Consider the following 14,944-nt stretch of genomic DNA (forward strand, 5'->3'; position numbering starts at 1 on the left):
CAGTGATCTCTCCCTTCCCAAAACTAAAAAAAAAAAAAAACCCACACCAAATGCTTTTAGTGGGTGTAGCCTGGAGGAGGCATAAAAGTCCTCAATCTGCTCCCAACATTGGTTGTAGCAAGTAGCTCTTTTGGAGCTGTCCGTGGTCCTGTAACATTTGAATTTCCTTGCTTCCAAAACATAACACAGAACATGAACCCAGAATGTCCTGGGTTCAATCCATGGCATCTCTAATTGAAATAATCAGTTAGCAAGCATGTAGTGGGAAACAGTCTGAGGCTGAGACCCTTGAGAGCTGCTTTTCATCAAAGCAGACAACCCTGGGCTCCATGGACAAATAATCTGACCTGGTCAGAACGCAGCTTCCTGTGTTCCTTATTTGAATTGATGGATTTACATGTAATGGCAACCCTTCCTGCTTCTTTGCCAGCTCTCTCTGGCAGCACACACTCCTTCATGTGGCTCTACAGCCTTTGACTTCTATGGGTGCGGCAATACATTGCCTGCCCACTTCTGCATCCCCAGTGGCTCAGTTGGAAGCTGCAGAAACGTGTCAAGTCAAGGCATCAAGGATCCTCTGGAGGATGCCCCCCGTTGTTCCAGCAGTCACCTTGAAAGAGATTTGCTCAGACGTGGAACAGAACCTCGGGTTAGTCAGATCAGATTTGTCTCTGCAATGAAAGCTGGGCTGTTGAAGCTAGGCCAAGCTTGATCGTCTTGCAGATTAGGACAGAACAGCCCACTGGGGCAGCTGCAGGGGACAGGCCTGGAGTCGTTGGAGGACATCTCCTAATGTTAGCAGATGCAAGGAGTCGCTGCAAGAAAGGGTGTCAAATGAATTGTCTCTTGCTGAGATGCCTGAGCAAGATCCCCACCCTTCTCCCTCTGTACACAGCTTGAAGAAAATCCATGTATTCTCATTTCCAATGGTGCAGTCTGATTATTTTTAGACTTTGGACTTAATGGTCTTACATACTCTCTACCCCATCACCACCACCGTTCCAAAGATGGCAAACGGGGAATGACCATAGCTGAGCATCAGAAGGTCTCCTGCTGATTCTGCTGCCCCCAAGTCCTGCCCTGATGGCACCGCTGCTCATTTCTTTGCTAGAAAAAGCAAGGATGTCTCTCAGGTCCAGGCAGGAAGAGGCAGAAGCAGCTGAGATTGGACATTAATGACACACAGACTAAGGAAAGAGGGTGTAGCTCAGTGGTGCAGTGCAGGCTAGTCTATTAGGTGAATGGGACACTATACCACCAGCCACCATTGCAGTGATGATGCACTAGCTTTGCCCTTGTGAAATGCAAGATCCAATCCTCAGCATCATTGATTTTTAAAAAAAAATCTCAGGGGACTGAGCTAGCCCCGGACAATGGCTGCAAATTGAATTAAGATCAGTCAGTGTGAGCTCCCCACTTTAAGTTCCAGCTGATCTGGAAGCAGCAGTGCCTTCTTGGTGGTAGTCCCAGAGCTCCAAAACTTCCAGAGGTTATGGAAGGTTATCAGCTCATCACATTTTAATCCAACTCATTGCTACTCACCCCTTTGAGATGGCTCATGGCCTGGAAGTAGATGAGATAGGCCTTCTTGGGCTCCAGCGGTGGATTCCAATAGCCGCTGTAGGTTTGGTTGTCCCCTACCGTGAAGGGCTTGGCTTCTGTGAGGCTGCTAGGGGGCAGCTCGGCTCCAAAGTAGTGAACTGAGCCACGGGACATGGCGTCGTCAAAGGTGAGGGGCACCGGAAAGCATTCCTGGCCCCCCACCTCCCGCTTGACCTTCCTAGGCCTGTCTTCTTCCACAACGACTTGGTATGTGCTGGGGACACAGTCCAAGGAAGCGGGTTGGAGAGAGAAAGAGAACAGAGAGGGGTGAAATCAGATGGTCTCACAGAACTGTAGAGTTAGAAGAGACCCTGAGGATCATCTAGTCCAACCGCCTGCAATGCAGGAATATACAGCTGTCCCTTAAGGGGATCAAACTTGCAACCTTGGCATTATCAGCACAAAGGCTCTAACCAGCTGAGGCATCCAGGCTGAAATAAATCAGAATGCTTTGAGATTAAGGGGGTTGGCACCTCCACTTACAGCTGCCTTTTCAAACCCTTAGAGAATAATCCAACCAAAGAATTCCAGGAACTGTAGTCTTGTTGAAGGTGTTGGGAATCATAGCTCTGTGAGGGATAAACTACAATTCCCAGGATTCTTTGGGGGGAGCCATGTACAGTCAAATGTACAGTCATGGGGGTTTGTGGCTTGCCAATGCCCATCTATGCTGGAGTCTACTGGCTATACCATCATTCTGCAGACACTGGATTACAAATGTTCAGCCTTACTGGCAGAAGATCCAGTGGCTTTCAAGTAACTCGTGGAAGCAGAGGTGCTGCCATCCCCTTTCGTCGTATGATGATCATTTATTTAACAACATTTCTATGCTACCCGATCTCGTAAGAAACAGGAATAGCTAGCAAAGGGAGATGATGCATGGCTCGGCTAAGGAGTCTTAGAAGAGGCGGCTGCCAGACTTAAGGCACAGAGCTTTGAGGATGATGCACTTGCGTTGCCTTGCTGCCAAAGTCAAGGGAAGAGGATTCCGTCCAGCAGGTGCACATGGGATGCAAAGACACTTGCTCAAGACATTCAAGCAAGAGCCGCAGGAAATCCACAGAGACTCTATCTCTCTCCCTCCCTCCCTCCCTCCCTCCCTCCCTCCCTCTCCCTCTCCCTCTCCCTTTCTCCAGACTCCACGGCTGTGACCTGCAGGCCAAGCGCAGCTGATCTCACACACACACACACACACATCAGGCCTGGCTGGCTGTAGGTTATATATAATTAAAGATGCCAAGTCAGAGGCACTATTTGTAACTTTCTCTACCCTTCAGCCAAGAGCAGAAAGGCAAATAACAGTGTGTCAGAAGGGACTGTTTAAATGCCCCAAAGCATTCACGGGCAGGTTTCGTACTGTGGCACAGACCGTGTTAAAACCAGCGCTTTTCAAAAGGGATGAATTAAATCAACAGGCAAACCTTTGCCATCTTTGGAAAAGACAGGTGCCTAGGGTGGGGAGGCATGTGTGTTCAGTGGGTGAATCAAGTCTCGCTCGCCAATTCTCAGCATTAAAGTCTAATTACAAAGATGGCAAAGAGGAATGCTGTCAGCCATATCCCTCACATTTCCATACTTGCTCAGGTTGTGGATGGCTCTCAATCGGATGTGTAGTAGTCTGGGGTTGCAGGGGGTCAAAGACTTATTACTATTTCTGCAGCATGGTCCCTGGAAAGTGAAGAACCTTATGGTTTCAGTATTCCTAAATGGAGCATACAGAACAGCTCCTACTTGGCATTCCTCCCAGCTGCCTTCTTCGGAGTGACTATGAGCCAATCCGCAGTTACTGACTCACCTCCTTTCACTATGATTGGCTCCTATAAGCCAATAAGTGTGAGGAGATTCCTCCCTAGAGGCTAAAAAGCTCCTTTTTCTGTTACATACAATAGAACTTCAAGGAAAGCAGAAGTTGAGTCACCTTGGAAGAAGATACGAGAGCACTCCAAACTGAGCAAATGACATGGGGGTGGGTGGGAAGGATTAAGCCCTTTGCTAGTTCCACAGTCATGACCCAAATCCAACCCACCTCTGGAACTGCAATTAATATTTTTTTAAAGCAAGAAGGAGGGGAGAGAGAAAAGGCCAATCCACCTTCCATTTCATAAATGAAGTTTTGTTGTCTCAAAACTGAAAGGTGGTATGCATGAGTTCCTTGAGTAGATGGGCTTTCCTGTACCTGATAGGGGCACCTCTGCCCTGTGCCGGCCTTAGCAGAATGGTGATGGTGCTCTCTGACTCTCCCAGAGGGGAGGGCATGTCCCCATAATCGAAGCTAGGAGCTAAAAAGGAAAACAAAAGACAGTGATCAGAAAGGATATAAGCTCAAGAAGGACAATCCTAGGGCTTTTGTGAATTCCAAGCATAGTGATGTTTCATCGGAAATAGCAAGCCATGTATTGAACTCAGAGAGGTTGTACATTTACATTGGTTTAAACTGATTTAAGACAGCGCAAGTCCTCCTGTAGATGTTCTGGTTGGGAGCAACAGCTATTTGGTTCCTTCTTTACCAGAATTGTCTCCATCACCAGACATCATCATCATTTATACCCCATCCATCTGGCTGGGTTTCCCCAGTCACTCTGGGAGGATCCCAACAGAATATTAAAAACACAATCAAACATTAAAAACTTCCCTAATCAGAGCTGCCTTCAGATGTCTTCTAAAAGTCAGATAGTTGTTTATTTCCTTGACATCTGATGGGAGGGTGCCACTACTGAGAAGGCCCTCTGCCTGGTTCCCTGTAACCTCACTTCTCATAGGGAGAAGGCCCTCGGAGCTGAAGCTCAGTGTCTGGGCTGAATGATGGGGATGGAGACGCTCCTTCAAGCCATCCAGATATATCAGAGAATGATATAATACAGTGAAGTCTCCCCCGCCCCCGTCAACCATGGCAAAGACCACCTGTCATTTGGCTCTTCCCTTCTCAAAACTGCCACCATCGGATGCCATTCCATCTGGTCCTCCCACCCACAGTCCCTGGGTACATCAGTTAAGCCCTCTCCAGATGGTACGGCCATGAACAGGAAATACCAGTAGAATGGGGATGGAGGGGGCACATCTTTATCCCCGCCACCATCATTGCAAGGCACATTTGTTTTTCTGCTCCTGGGTTCTTGAGCTGAGAACTGCTTCTTAAAGTGTGAAAGCCCGCAGATAATTTGATTCCAATCTGCACACTAAACTGGAAGGTGCAGATCAGATTAGGCTGAATGGGAATTTGCAAAGATCATATTCCTCAAGAAGCCTAGGTGTAGCTGTTTCCTGCTGCCTAGAACAACATCTTGACAGAGCAGTTAGGCGGCCTCCTCTCCAAGTTATGAGCGCAATGAATCAGAAAGACAAATCCAATTGGTTCGTTTTAAATAACCGGCCTTCACCAAAACTCCCATGGCACTTTTTTGGGGGGATGAATTACGAGCGCCAGCAACTGCCTCCTTCCCACGTGGTAAACTGATCCAGTTAGCATTCTTTGATGTGCATCTGAATCAGCTCTTGGATTCCAGATGTGACAACATTTCAGAGGGAAGCAAAGTCATGAATGTTTGGGGCACTGGGGGTTGCTCTTTGGGAGGGGGGAATGTGTGTTGTGTGTAGGGCTGCCAAGTCAGGAGCATCCCAGACCCTGAGATTTCAGGGCTCAAATCTGAGATCTATGAGCAGCCTCTGGTGGTGTCATGGAGGAGAGGCTTCTGGTGATGCCACAATGTTGTCCCTGGAACCATCACAGTGTGGGCCCTGGAGATGGGAGTTAATTGGGAGAAGGGAGGGGAGGGGAGGAAGGCAGCCCTCCCTCAAGTGTCTATGTTATCATTTTCACCCAGCTCCTGCCAGACTGAAGCCTGCAAGCTGTATGCACAGCTTATTTTCTTAATAATTCTTATTATTATTAAAGGCACTCTTGCGCACCTGAAGATTCAAGCCCTCCGCTTGCCACCTGGAGGGGACCAGGCAAGCCTGGGGACTTCAGATCAGACCTAGATGTCTGCCAGCCCTAGCTGTATGGAACTGAGAACCCTCGGCTCTCTTTTCATTGACTAGTTCTCTCCTTTTGAATAATGTCCCCGGCTTATGCCAACATAAAACGCTGCACCTCATTTCCATCCACATTGCACACTGATTATTCTGAAAGCCATGGTTATCCCACAATTCTTTTTGCTCTGACAAGAGAAAGGGAAGAAAGGAAGGGGAAGGACATATTAATTGGCTCTGCTTCTGACAGAGCCGGATGAGTGAAAAACAAGGGAGAGACAACATGCTGGCTGAAAGGAAAAAACTGGAACGGGAATCAGAAAGATGAAGTTCTTTACAGAAATATGAAAGAATAGTGAAGGGTTGAGCAGCTGCTTTGCATGTAGAAGGACCCAGATTCAATTGCCGGCATCTCCAGGTACAGCTGGGAATGTTCCCTGCCTGAAACTCTGGAGTGTCACTGGTAAAGGAGCTAATAGAATCATTAGTTTGCCGGAAAGTGAAAATGTACCTCCGCAGACCTTGCTTTGTCCGAAGCCGTCCCTTCAGTCAATGCAGCAAAACCTTTCCAAAATTCCCTTGCAGAAACCCCCTGCCCCTCGCTCTCCCTTTGCTTACAGCCTGCAGGTCCTGATTAATCAGCAGTCACTCAGGTCCACCTCCTGCTGCCTCCTAATTCCTGTGTCCCTATTAAAAAACATCTCAGCCAATTCAGCACTGTTAATAGCTACACCACAGACATTAGCAAACAGCCCTAAGTACTGTATGGCTTGTTAATGAAGCCCAATTAATCCCTTGTTTGTGCCTCTGCAAGGCAGAGTATTTTGTTTCCTCTCTGTAATCTTCCCCTTGGCATATATTATGGGGTGGCGGCAGCAGGGGGTTCTGTTATCTCTGCAGTAGACAATCTTCTAAAGAATGCCAGCTTTGCCTCCTCCTGAGAGCCAGCCTGGCCTCCTCTCTGTCTCCCAGAATGCCTGGCTGTATGACTACAGACCCAAACTTCCCTCCCAGCTCTTCAGCCTTGGCACAACTAGGAGCTCATATGGCAGACTGTGGGCATTGATGTGACTAGCTTCACTGCCAAAACTTGAAACAGAGAGAAAAAGAAAGGGCAATTCATGGGATCAGTAATAGTCTACTCATTTGGCAAAAAAGGACTTGGAAATCTGTCACTATTTCAAGTTCTGGGATCCCATTGCATCTTCTAATTAGAATGACATGCTTTGGGGTGCAATCTTTGCTATTTCCAATACAAATGAACTTGCTCTATACCTCCTGGACAAATGCATGGATTAGAATTTGTCCGTTCACTGATTTCCATGCTTCCTTAATGTTCTGATGCGGTACTCAGCATCAAAAAAAGCATCAAAATAGGGCCCTAGGGTTGCCATACATTGTCTTTTTCCTGGACATCTCCTCTTTTTTAGGGGTAAAATTTCTGTCCCAGCAGATTTTTAAAATTGGACAAAATGTCTGGGGTTTTCACCAAATGACAACGGCATCCTGCCTTCTCCTGTGCAGCGGTTACCTTGCACATAGCCATGGCTCAGTTGGGAACCACAGGTGTTGCAAGCAGCCTCACTGCTCCAGCTTTTCTCTCAGGACTACATGTGACCTTGTTATCCATCCCAATCAACAGTAGGCAGCGGTGGCACATTTGAATGGAGTTTTGGAGGCAACGAAGGAGGGTGGGCTGTTGGTTGATCGCCTGAGGACAGGTGAGTCACAGCAACACAGAATGCAGCCACCTCTGGACAGGTATCCCTCTCTCTGCATGCCTGCTCCACTGTCTCTGAGAGGTCAGGATGCCACAGGGAAGGATGGGGAAGTGGAGGCAGAGGCAGAGGCAGAGGCAGAGGCAGAGGCAGAGGCAGAGGCAGAGGCAGAGGCAGAGGCTTCTTTTCCTTGCATACATATCATATGCACCCCCTCCTCGGGAGGAAAGGAAAACAAGCCTCACGTCACCCTCAGAGGTTAATGTAAAAAGAGGACAGAACAATGTAACAGATTGAAAATAAGAGTGATTTGCCCACCCTAATCCTGGCACCATCCAGAAAGAAACATTTGTCCTGTGCCTGGGATATAAGATGTATTTCTTTTTCTCAAACAAAGGTTCATTGTCGTAATGGCAAAAGCATGCATTTCATAATATGTGCACACTCGTGTATTACACAGAGAAATGGGAGACTTGGTGCTCTTCTGATACAAAAAATGCAAATGTAAGAAGAGGCCTGATCGATCAGGCCAGAAGTCCATCTAGCCCAGAAGTCTGTTCTCACAGTGGCCAACCAAATGCCTCAATAGGAAATCCAGGACCTGAGCTCAACAGCTCTTGCAGTTCCCAGCAACTGCCTCTGACAGTGGGGGAGATAACATGGCCATCATAGCTAGCAACCATTGATTACCTTATCCTCCATGAATTTGCCTAATCCTCTTTTAAAACCATCCAAGTCGGTGACCATCACTTTATGTTGTACTGTAGTCACTCTGTACATTGACTGGATCATTTCTCAACACTTTCAGGCTGCAATCCTAAACTAGGGCGTAAACAGTGTTGGATACCATGGAATAGGATTGTAATGCAAAATGCATCGCTGTAGAATTTCAGTGATTTCAACGACTTCACTGGTTCTATCAGTGCAAAGAGATCCAAGATTTTAAGAACTATGGTATTGCTGCTTCCTTAAAAAAAAAAAAAAAAGATGATCAAAACCGAAAGTTAATCTCTTCATCTTCAGGCAATGTTAATCCCATGTCCCAGAGATAGAACATCTATTTATTTGTGGGACAGGTGACTTTCCTCTGACAAGTTTTTGCCAGCAAAAACAATTGCTCTTCCACGGCTCAGTGACTAGAGAACATCTTTTGCATGCAGAAAGCCCCAAATTTAATCTCTGGCATTTCTACTTAAAAAATATGTTGTGTAGCAGCTGATAGGAAAGGGCAGGAAGCCACAAATCCACTTGTCAGCTTGTCAGAGGTGAGTGCATCCAGTCCTACAGTGAGCAGGGCACCCAGCACTCCAAAGATCCATTCCTGCGAAAGGTCATTTTCACTGCAGCTTTCGAGTAGGTAAGAAACAACAAGCAGAAATGACTCTCCAAACTTTGGGAAGGGTGTGAGGGAAAGGGGACATAGCTTTGATGGGAATGTCCAATGAACTGATGGCAACTGACCAGGAATAAGACCCTAGAAATGAGTCAGTGTGTCTGGCTGCTAGAAGGTTGGTGGTTTGAGGCTTTGGGCAGAATTCCTGCATTGCATAAAGTTGTGCAAGAGGACCCTTGGAGGCCTTTCCAACTCTAGAATTCTCTGTTCTGTCAGAGAACAGCTCAGTGGAGATATTGACCCCATGTACGACAGCTGTGAAAAAGGCAAACTCCATGTTAGACTAGAGATCATTAGGAAAGGAACTGGAAATACAACTGCCAATGTTCTGATTCTGTTGTGCAAATCTATGGTACAACCACATTTGGAATACTGTGTACAGTTCTGGTCGCCTGACTTCAGAAAGGATACTGCAGAGCTGGAAAGGGTTTGGCAAAGTGCAGCTGGAATGATGAGGATGGAGTGATTGCTCTGTGAGCACTTGGGACTTTTTGTGGGATGTGAAACACAAGAGCAGTCAAGTACAACATTCCTAGAGTGAACATGTTTACACACAGGGAGGAATGTTTGTCCAGACAGCAGGTAAACTTCCTGTTTTCTTCTGGGCTGGGGCAGACTTCCTCTGCATGTGACTAGAAGTGGGCGTGGCCTCACCTGTGCAGGTAAAAACAAAAGCACAGGGCAGGGCAGCCATCTCTCTCTCTTTGACTACATGCATCGAAGAAGCAACATCTGCTTTGCCAAAGATGCTCTCTTGGCCTCCAGCCAAGGTGGGGGTGCGGGAATGCTTTGTTCCATATACTATCAAAAAGCAAAAAGTGAAACTAACCAAACCTACCTAAAAAGTGCATTTCACTTTGGGGGGAAATAGTATCAGGTAAGCTCACAAACAAAAATGATTAATGTATAGGCTGGTACTTGTGTAATCAGCAATGTGCACACCAGAGACTCTTGCAAGGAGGGTGGAGGGTGGATTACCATTCACCAATAAGTGGGAGGAATATCCAGGCAACCTGATCAACCTGAAAACTATATTCACAAGGATTTAGAATACCTTGGACAGATCTGAGCTTAAAAAAATCAAAACAGACTATTAACCATTTTTCCATTGTATGTATACCTGTTTTACACATGTGTGTGGTTTTCTTAACTGAGAACTTCATAATTATAACCATATTCACCTAATACTGGGTTTTGTAATTGTCTCCTTGTGAAGTGTGGGGAGCCTTGATGCAAGTGGCTTAGTAACTGAGCCAAACTGAGGAAAGAATTCAGCAAGAGTCCCTGGAGAGCCACTGTCAATCAGAGTATACAACACTGGACCATATAGACCAATTGTCCATCTAAGCTTCCTATAATCTGCATGCACACACCAACACACACATGCTTATCACATTAAAAGAAAACAAAATCAAGTCACTGTGTCTGTGGCATCAGCATCCATCTGACCTACACAAGATCTATCTCCCTAAATCGTCAACTTCAGTGCAGAAAAAGCACACTCAAGGTCCTGTGCTGTTTAATGAAAAACACAAACTCTCCTCGCTCAGTGATGCCACCTTATCTATTCCACCTCAGACAACATTTCCCACTCATGCAGATAATATCATTTCTCTGAGACTGTTTCTAGCAAGACACAGGGCCGGCAGCATTCAATTTCTCCTTTCCCAGACCACCCCCACTAATAGATCCCATCAAAGCCGCTCCACTGAGTTAGGAAATGTGTTCCAGAGCAAAAGCCCCCATAATGTAAACAAGGCAGCTTTTGGACCGCCATGCAAGTAAATTATCCAGCAGGGTTGTAAAATGTAATGCATACTGTTTTTCCCCCCATTTGAATTCTGACTGCAGGGTAGCTGGGAAAGGAGGAGGGGGCCTCTGGAGCATGAAGAATCCATTTCAAGGGAAAGCATATTTAAAGGAATCAGAGAAGTGGGATGTGTGGTTACCCTGATGCACTGAGTTGCCACTCATCCCGATTGCCAAAGAACGGCTGGAGCTGTGACATCTCTCTCTTGCAACACATCCTATACCAGACTATCCTGTCCTAGCGCATGTCACAGCTGTGAGGTACAAAGGAAACATCATCTGGAAAGAGCAAGAGCCTTTCTAGACGATTGGTGCATTTGTGCAACAATTGCTCAGTTGCTATTCATTGCTCCAGAGAAACCCAACGTCTTCCTTTCAGAAAGCACTTGTGCAGAAGATGCACTCTATTTTCCCCACTGCATTACCTATGACCTGATGACCTTGCCGTATACAGAAGACTTGGATGAAGATAAGGTAGAGGCTACTTCCTCAGGGAGAGCACCACTAGTACTATCATCTGGGTCCTTCTGGCTGAAAGACACAACCCTTCCACCATCCTCTAAGAGGTCACAAGCTGTACATGTGTCTCCCCAGCCTCACCGAAGATCAGCTTCTCCAGGGAGGCAGATCCAATTACACTTCAGACCTTGTCGGTCTACATGAGGTTTCAGTGGCTATGGCTTCCTGCAGAGGCAACATCTCTTAGCAGAGGCACATGGTGCTGTCCAAGGTCCTGTATGCTCTCAGCTCCTGACTGAGCACTGCCCGCTTCCCAGGAGAGCCTCAAGCACCCACAGAATGAAGCAGCACCTCTCAAAATTACAATGATTTGTTGCTGGGGCAATGCAGTCCTCATCATGGACTGCATCCATTAAAGGTTATGACCCACCAACCAGAGCCTGGCCTGGCTGAGTCGCAAGGGCCTGTGGACCCTGCCTTCTTAGCTGTTCAGGAGGACCTCCACTATAGGGCCTAGCAGTTGTGAGGGATGCAGCTGTGTCAGGGCTGAGTTGTAGGCAGTTATCATAGTGGAGCTCCAGGAACCAGAAATCCCACGTTGTGCCAGAGGAAAAGTTTAGCAAAGAACCAAAGCTGAGAGACAAGAGTCAAGCCAATGAACAAAGCCAGGAGTCCAATCCAAAGAGCATACTGAAACACACCACACCTAGGAAATCCACTCTTATCTAGGCAAAGACCCAGCCCAAACAGACCCTCCCCAGCCTAGAAGGATTCAACGATCAATAGGTTTGAGTAGAGACAGTCTACAGCCTAAGAATATTTTTCTTCCCATAGAGATGTTCCATACTACAGTTCTGGGGACTCACACATGGAGTCGAGGGTTCTTAGCAGGAACTCTGGGATCCCAGCCCAGAAGCTCCCATTGCAGCAACTGGGACAAAACAGTAAACATGACTACAATAATCCAAAGGTTCAAAAGTTCACCACCTCCACCCCTGCACTGCAATGCGGAGGTGCATTTATTTAACTGCAGGTCCCTGGTCAGAGTAAGTGTGACCATCATACAAAGTGGGAAGGGGAAACTGGGTTTGCTTTCATTACTTGTGAATGTTTTAAGCCGCACTGTAACAAGAAGCCAGCTTTGGGTCTGGAAAGCTTTCAGAGAGAACTACTTGGAGGCATTTTGCTGGTTTAAATTCAGCAGGAGTCAGTGTTGGAGCACAAAATGTTAGCATTCAGTGGCTGTTGGAGAGCCAGTAATCACAGAATGGTGGAGCTGGGTGAGACCACAAGGGACCCCAATCCTCTGCAAACAGAGGATTTCTAGGACTGGAATTGCAGAATGCTTTTGCATACCAAGTCTACAGCCTCTTGCTTCTTGCATACCAAGCAATGTATGTGTGATACGGGCTATGGTGAGAAAATCCTGGCTCTCGGCACAGTTCTCAGTAGGCTGCCAGGCATCAGACCGATGCCCCTCAGCCACTAACTAGCTGTACTTCTCTGAAGATTTCATGGATGGGCCAATAAGCAAAGAGGCTTTGAAGACTGAACCATACTCTCTGTGTGTGTGCATTTCCAAGTAACAAAATATGTACAGCAACTTCACACAACTTTAGCGTGATGAAAATGCTCTTTGGTTGCACAGTTGTGGCGTCAGTCCATCTCTGATGCCAGAAGCTGAGTCAGCAACACCACCAGGGTGTCCATGTTCTACCAATGTCTGCATCTCCTTGGGACAAAATCAAATGACGAAAACCAAAGAAAATCCACATGGCATAATTTTGTATTCCCACTTTGGCACTGACTGATTTTGTTTGAAAGCCTGCTTGGAACCATCAATGGGCATTTCCCAGAAAATGTTGGATCAGAAATTTTTCCAAAAAATAACCCTATGAAAAGTAACCTACTAATTTGCATTGAGAAATTTTCTGATGCCCTGGAGAATGCTAATTTAGCATGTTTAATTTAGCATCGCTTGCAGTTAATAAATAAAGCTCAGAACTTAGAAACTGCTAAGCTGGCCTCAAACTGTATTTGCAATTCGCTTGCAATTGTGGTGCCTAATGAACTGAAGAAATGGGAGAATTTTCCGCAGAAAAATAAAGCGCTGGAAGTGTTTTACTCAGAAAGATTTCCATGCCACATCACTGCTCAAACCTCCACCTGTTTGCCCTGGAGACTGGTGTGAACAGGATCTTCTGATCACTTCATTAATGACTAAGGGCTTGGTTCTGCATGACTGATTTAGTGAGAAAGAGAGAAGTTTTAAAAAACCAATTTTTTGCCTGAGGTGGAGGAGCAAATGGTATATCTACACCACAATGCCATTCTTCCACCACACTGCTGTTGGTTCTCAGCTGGCCAGGTGCCACAGTACCAAGGAGAAAAGGCTGAGGTGGTCACCACCCAGCCACACTCCATGGATGCATCTAGCTGGACAGAGTGGTCCCGAAGCACCCAATTCCCACAGTACTTTCCCCAAATCCCATGAGAATGCCAAGCCTGTTGTGACATTTCGTAAGACTTGGCCACTTCTTACAAGACTCGAATAAGGACTATATGAGGTTTGCTTGGCCTGAATCTGTGGTAGGCTGTAGGACTACTGCTTGCTTTTCTTATTCCATGAGCCCAATTCTAAATTTAGAACACGCTGGACTTCTGATCCCATAATTGGGAGCAAGACAGAGAACATATGCCTTTGCATTCCTCCTGCATATGCTCACCATAGGAAACTCTTCATATATATCCGACAGTGGCAGCAAACCACCACCACCACCAATCTCACTCCAGACCTTTACATATGACTTTCCTCATTTCCACTTGTAACTCCAACAGCAGCGTACTAGTTACCAGGGAACTTGGGAAATGTAATGTTCCCGGGGTGCCTTAGCCCACAAAGGAAGTTTCTGTTGCTAACTAAGTAATTACAAGCTTCAGCGGGATCACTATTTAGGACTGCAATGCCAAAGCTGTGAGATGGGACTGAGGGCAGGGAATATCCTGCTGGAATTGCTGCAAAGGGAACAATTAAAATAAGGCCATGTCAACTAGAAAAGAAAAAGGAGTAGAAGTGTGCAGAAAAGATAGGTGAAATCTGGAGGAAAAGCGGGGGGGGGGAGAGTGAACTAGAAAGCTAGAATTGTTAATACAATCCCTTTGCATTAGCAGCTGGCGTGAAGCCTTACAACAGTGCCATGATCACATATGGGCGTGCTTGTCAGCAGAAAGCCAGCTCATCACAAGCATCATTTTTGCTAAAAAAAGAAAAGAAAAGAAAAGAGGGGGGGGGAATGACTTCCACTGGCTTGCCAGATGTTTTCACTACATCCAAACCACATCCCATCCAATTTGCTATGGCAGACACCCAAAGAACTCCAGGACAAGTTGTAACTTTGAGTAAAGCTTAGATGGAAAAAACCCCAGCCTTTTCGCTCTTCTTGCCACCAACCTGAGATGTTTGTAGTGATCTCGGTCAGAGCTGTTTGGCCAAATCCCTTGCCAGTCCGTGCCCGCACTGAGAAGAGGTAGGTTGTCCCAGGATGCAGGTTGGAGAAAACATGGTAAGTTTCATTTCGGAGCTTGGAGACGGTACGTCGTGGGCCAGGGACATTGACTGCTGGGTCAGAGGATTCAATGCTCTGGTAGCTGATCTAGGAGAAATGGATATACTTTAAGACAATGTCAGCATCAGAATATAGAAACAAATCTGGTGAAGAATTGTTGTTGTTACAAGTATTACCTGTCCTTCATCACAGGGTCCCAAGGCGGGTTACAACAATCAAACACAGAGACAAACTGGCTCTATTTGCATGTAATTTGGTGCTTCAGGCACCAGGCCTGTTGGCAGACCAACTCTGGATTTTAAAGATGTCTGCAAACATGACATGAAGGCTGGCAACATTAACCCTGCCTTGTGGGAATCCCTTTCAGATGACCGCAGTGCCTGGAGACAGACACCCCAGCTTCAATGAAACATGTCTCTCCCTTACTG

At 46.5% G+C, this 14,944-nt stretch overlaps 1 protein-coding gene across 7 annotated transcripts in view; it reads right to left on the reverse strand.

Moving 5' to 3' along the window:
- PTPRU (protein tyrosine phosphatase receptor type U) overlaps positions 1 to 14,944 on the reverse strand; it is a 378,319-nt gene that overhangs the window by 113,921 nt on the left and 249,454 nt on the right. For all 7 annotated transcript variants that reach the window (XM_081201863.1, XM_081201862.1, XM_081201868.1 and 4 more), the window contains exons 10-12: positions 14,402 to 14,603; positions 3,779 to 3,881; positions 1,543 to 1,816 (exon numbers count right to left, since the gene is read on the reverse strand). In XM_081201863.1, coding sequence (XP_081057989.1) covers positions 1,543 to 1,816; positions 3,779 to 3,881; positions 14,402 to 14,603 — 579 coding nt within the window. The remainder of the gene's footprint in view (positions 1 to 1,542; positions 1,817 to 3,778; positions 3,882 to 14,401; positions 14,604 to 14,944) is intronic.

This window comes from Podarcis bocagei, assembly GCF_964188305.1.
Source record: "Podarcis bocagei genome assembly, chromosome: 7".
Taxonomy (NCBI): Eukaryota; Metazoa; Chordata; class Lepidosauria; order Squamata; family Lacertidae; genus Podarcis; species Podarcis bocagei.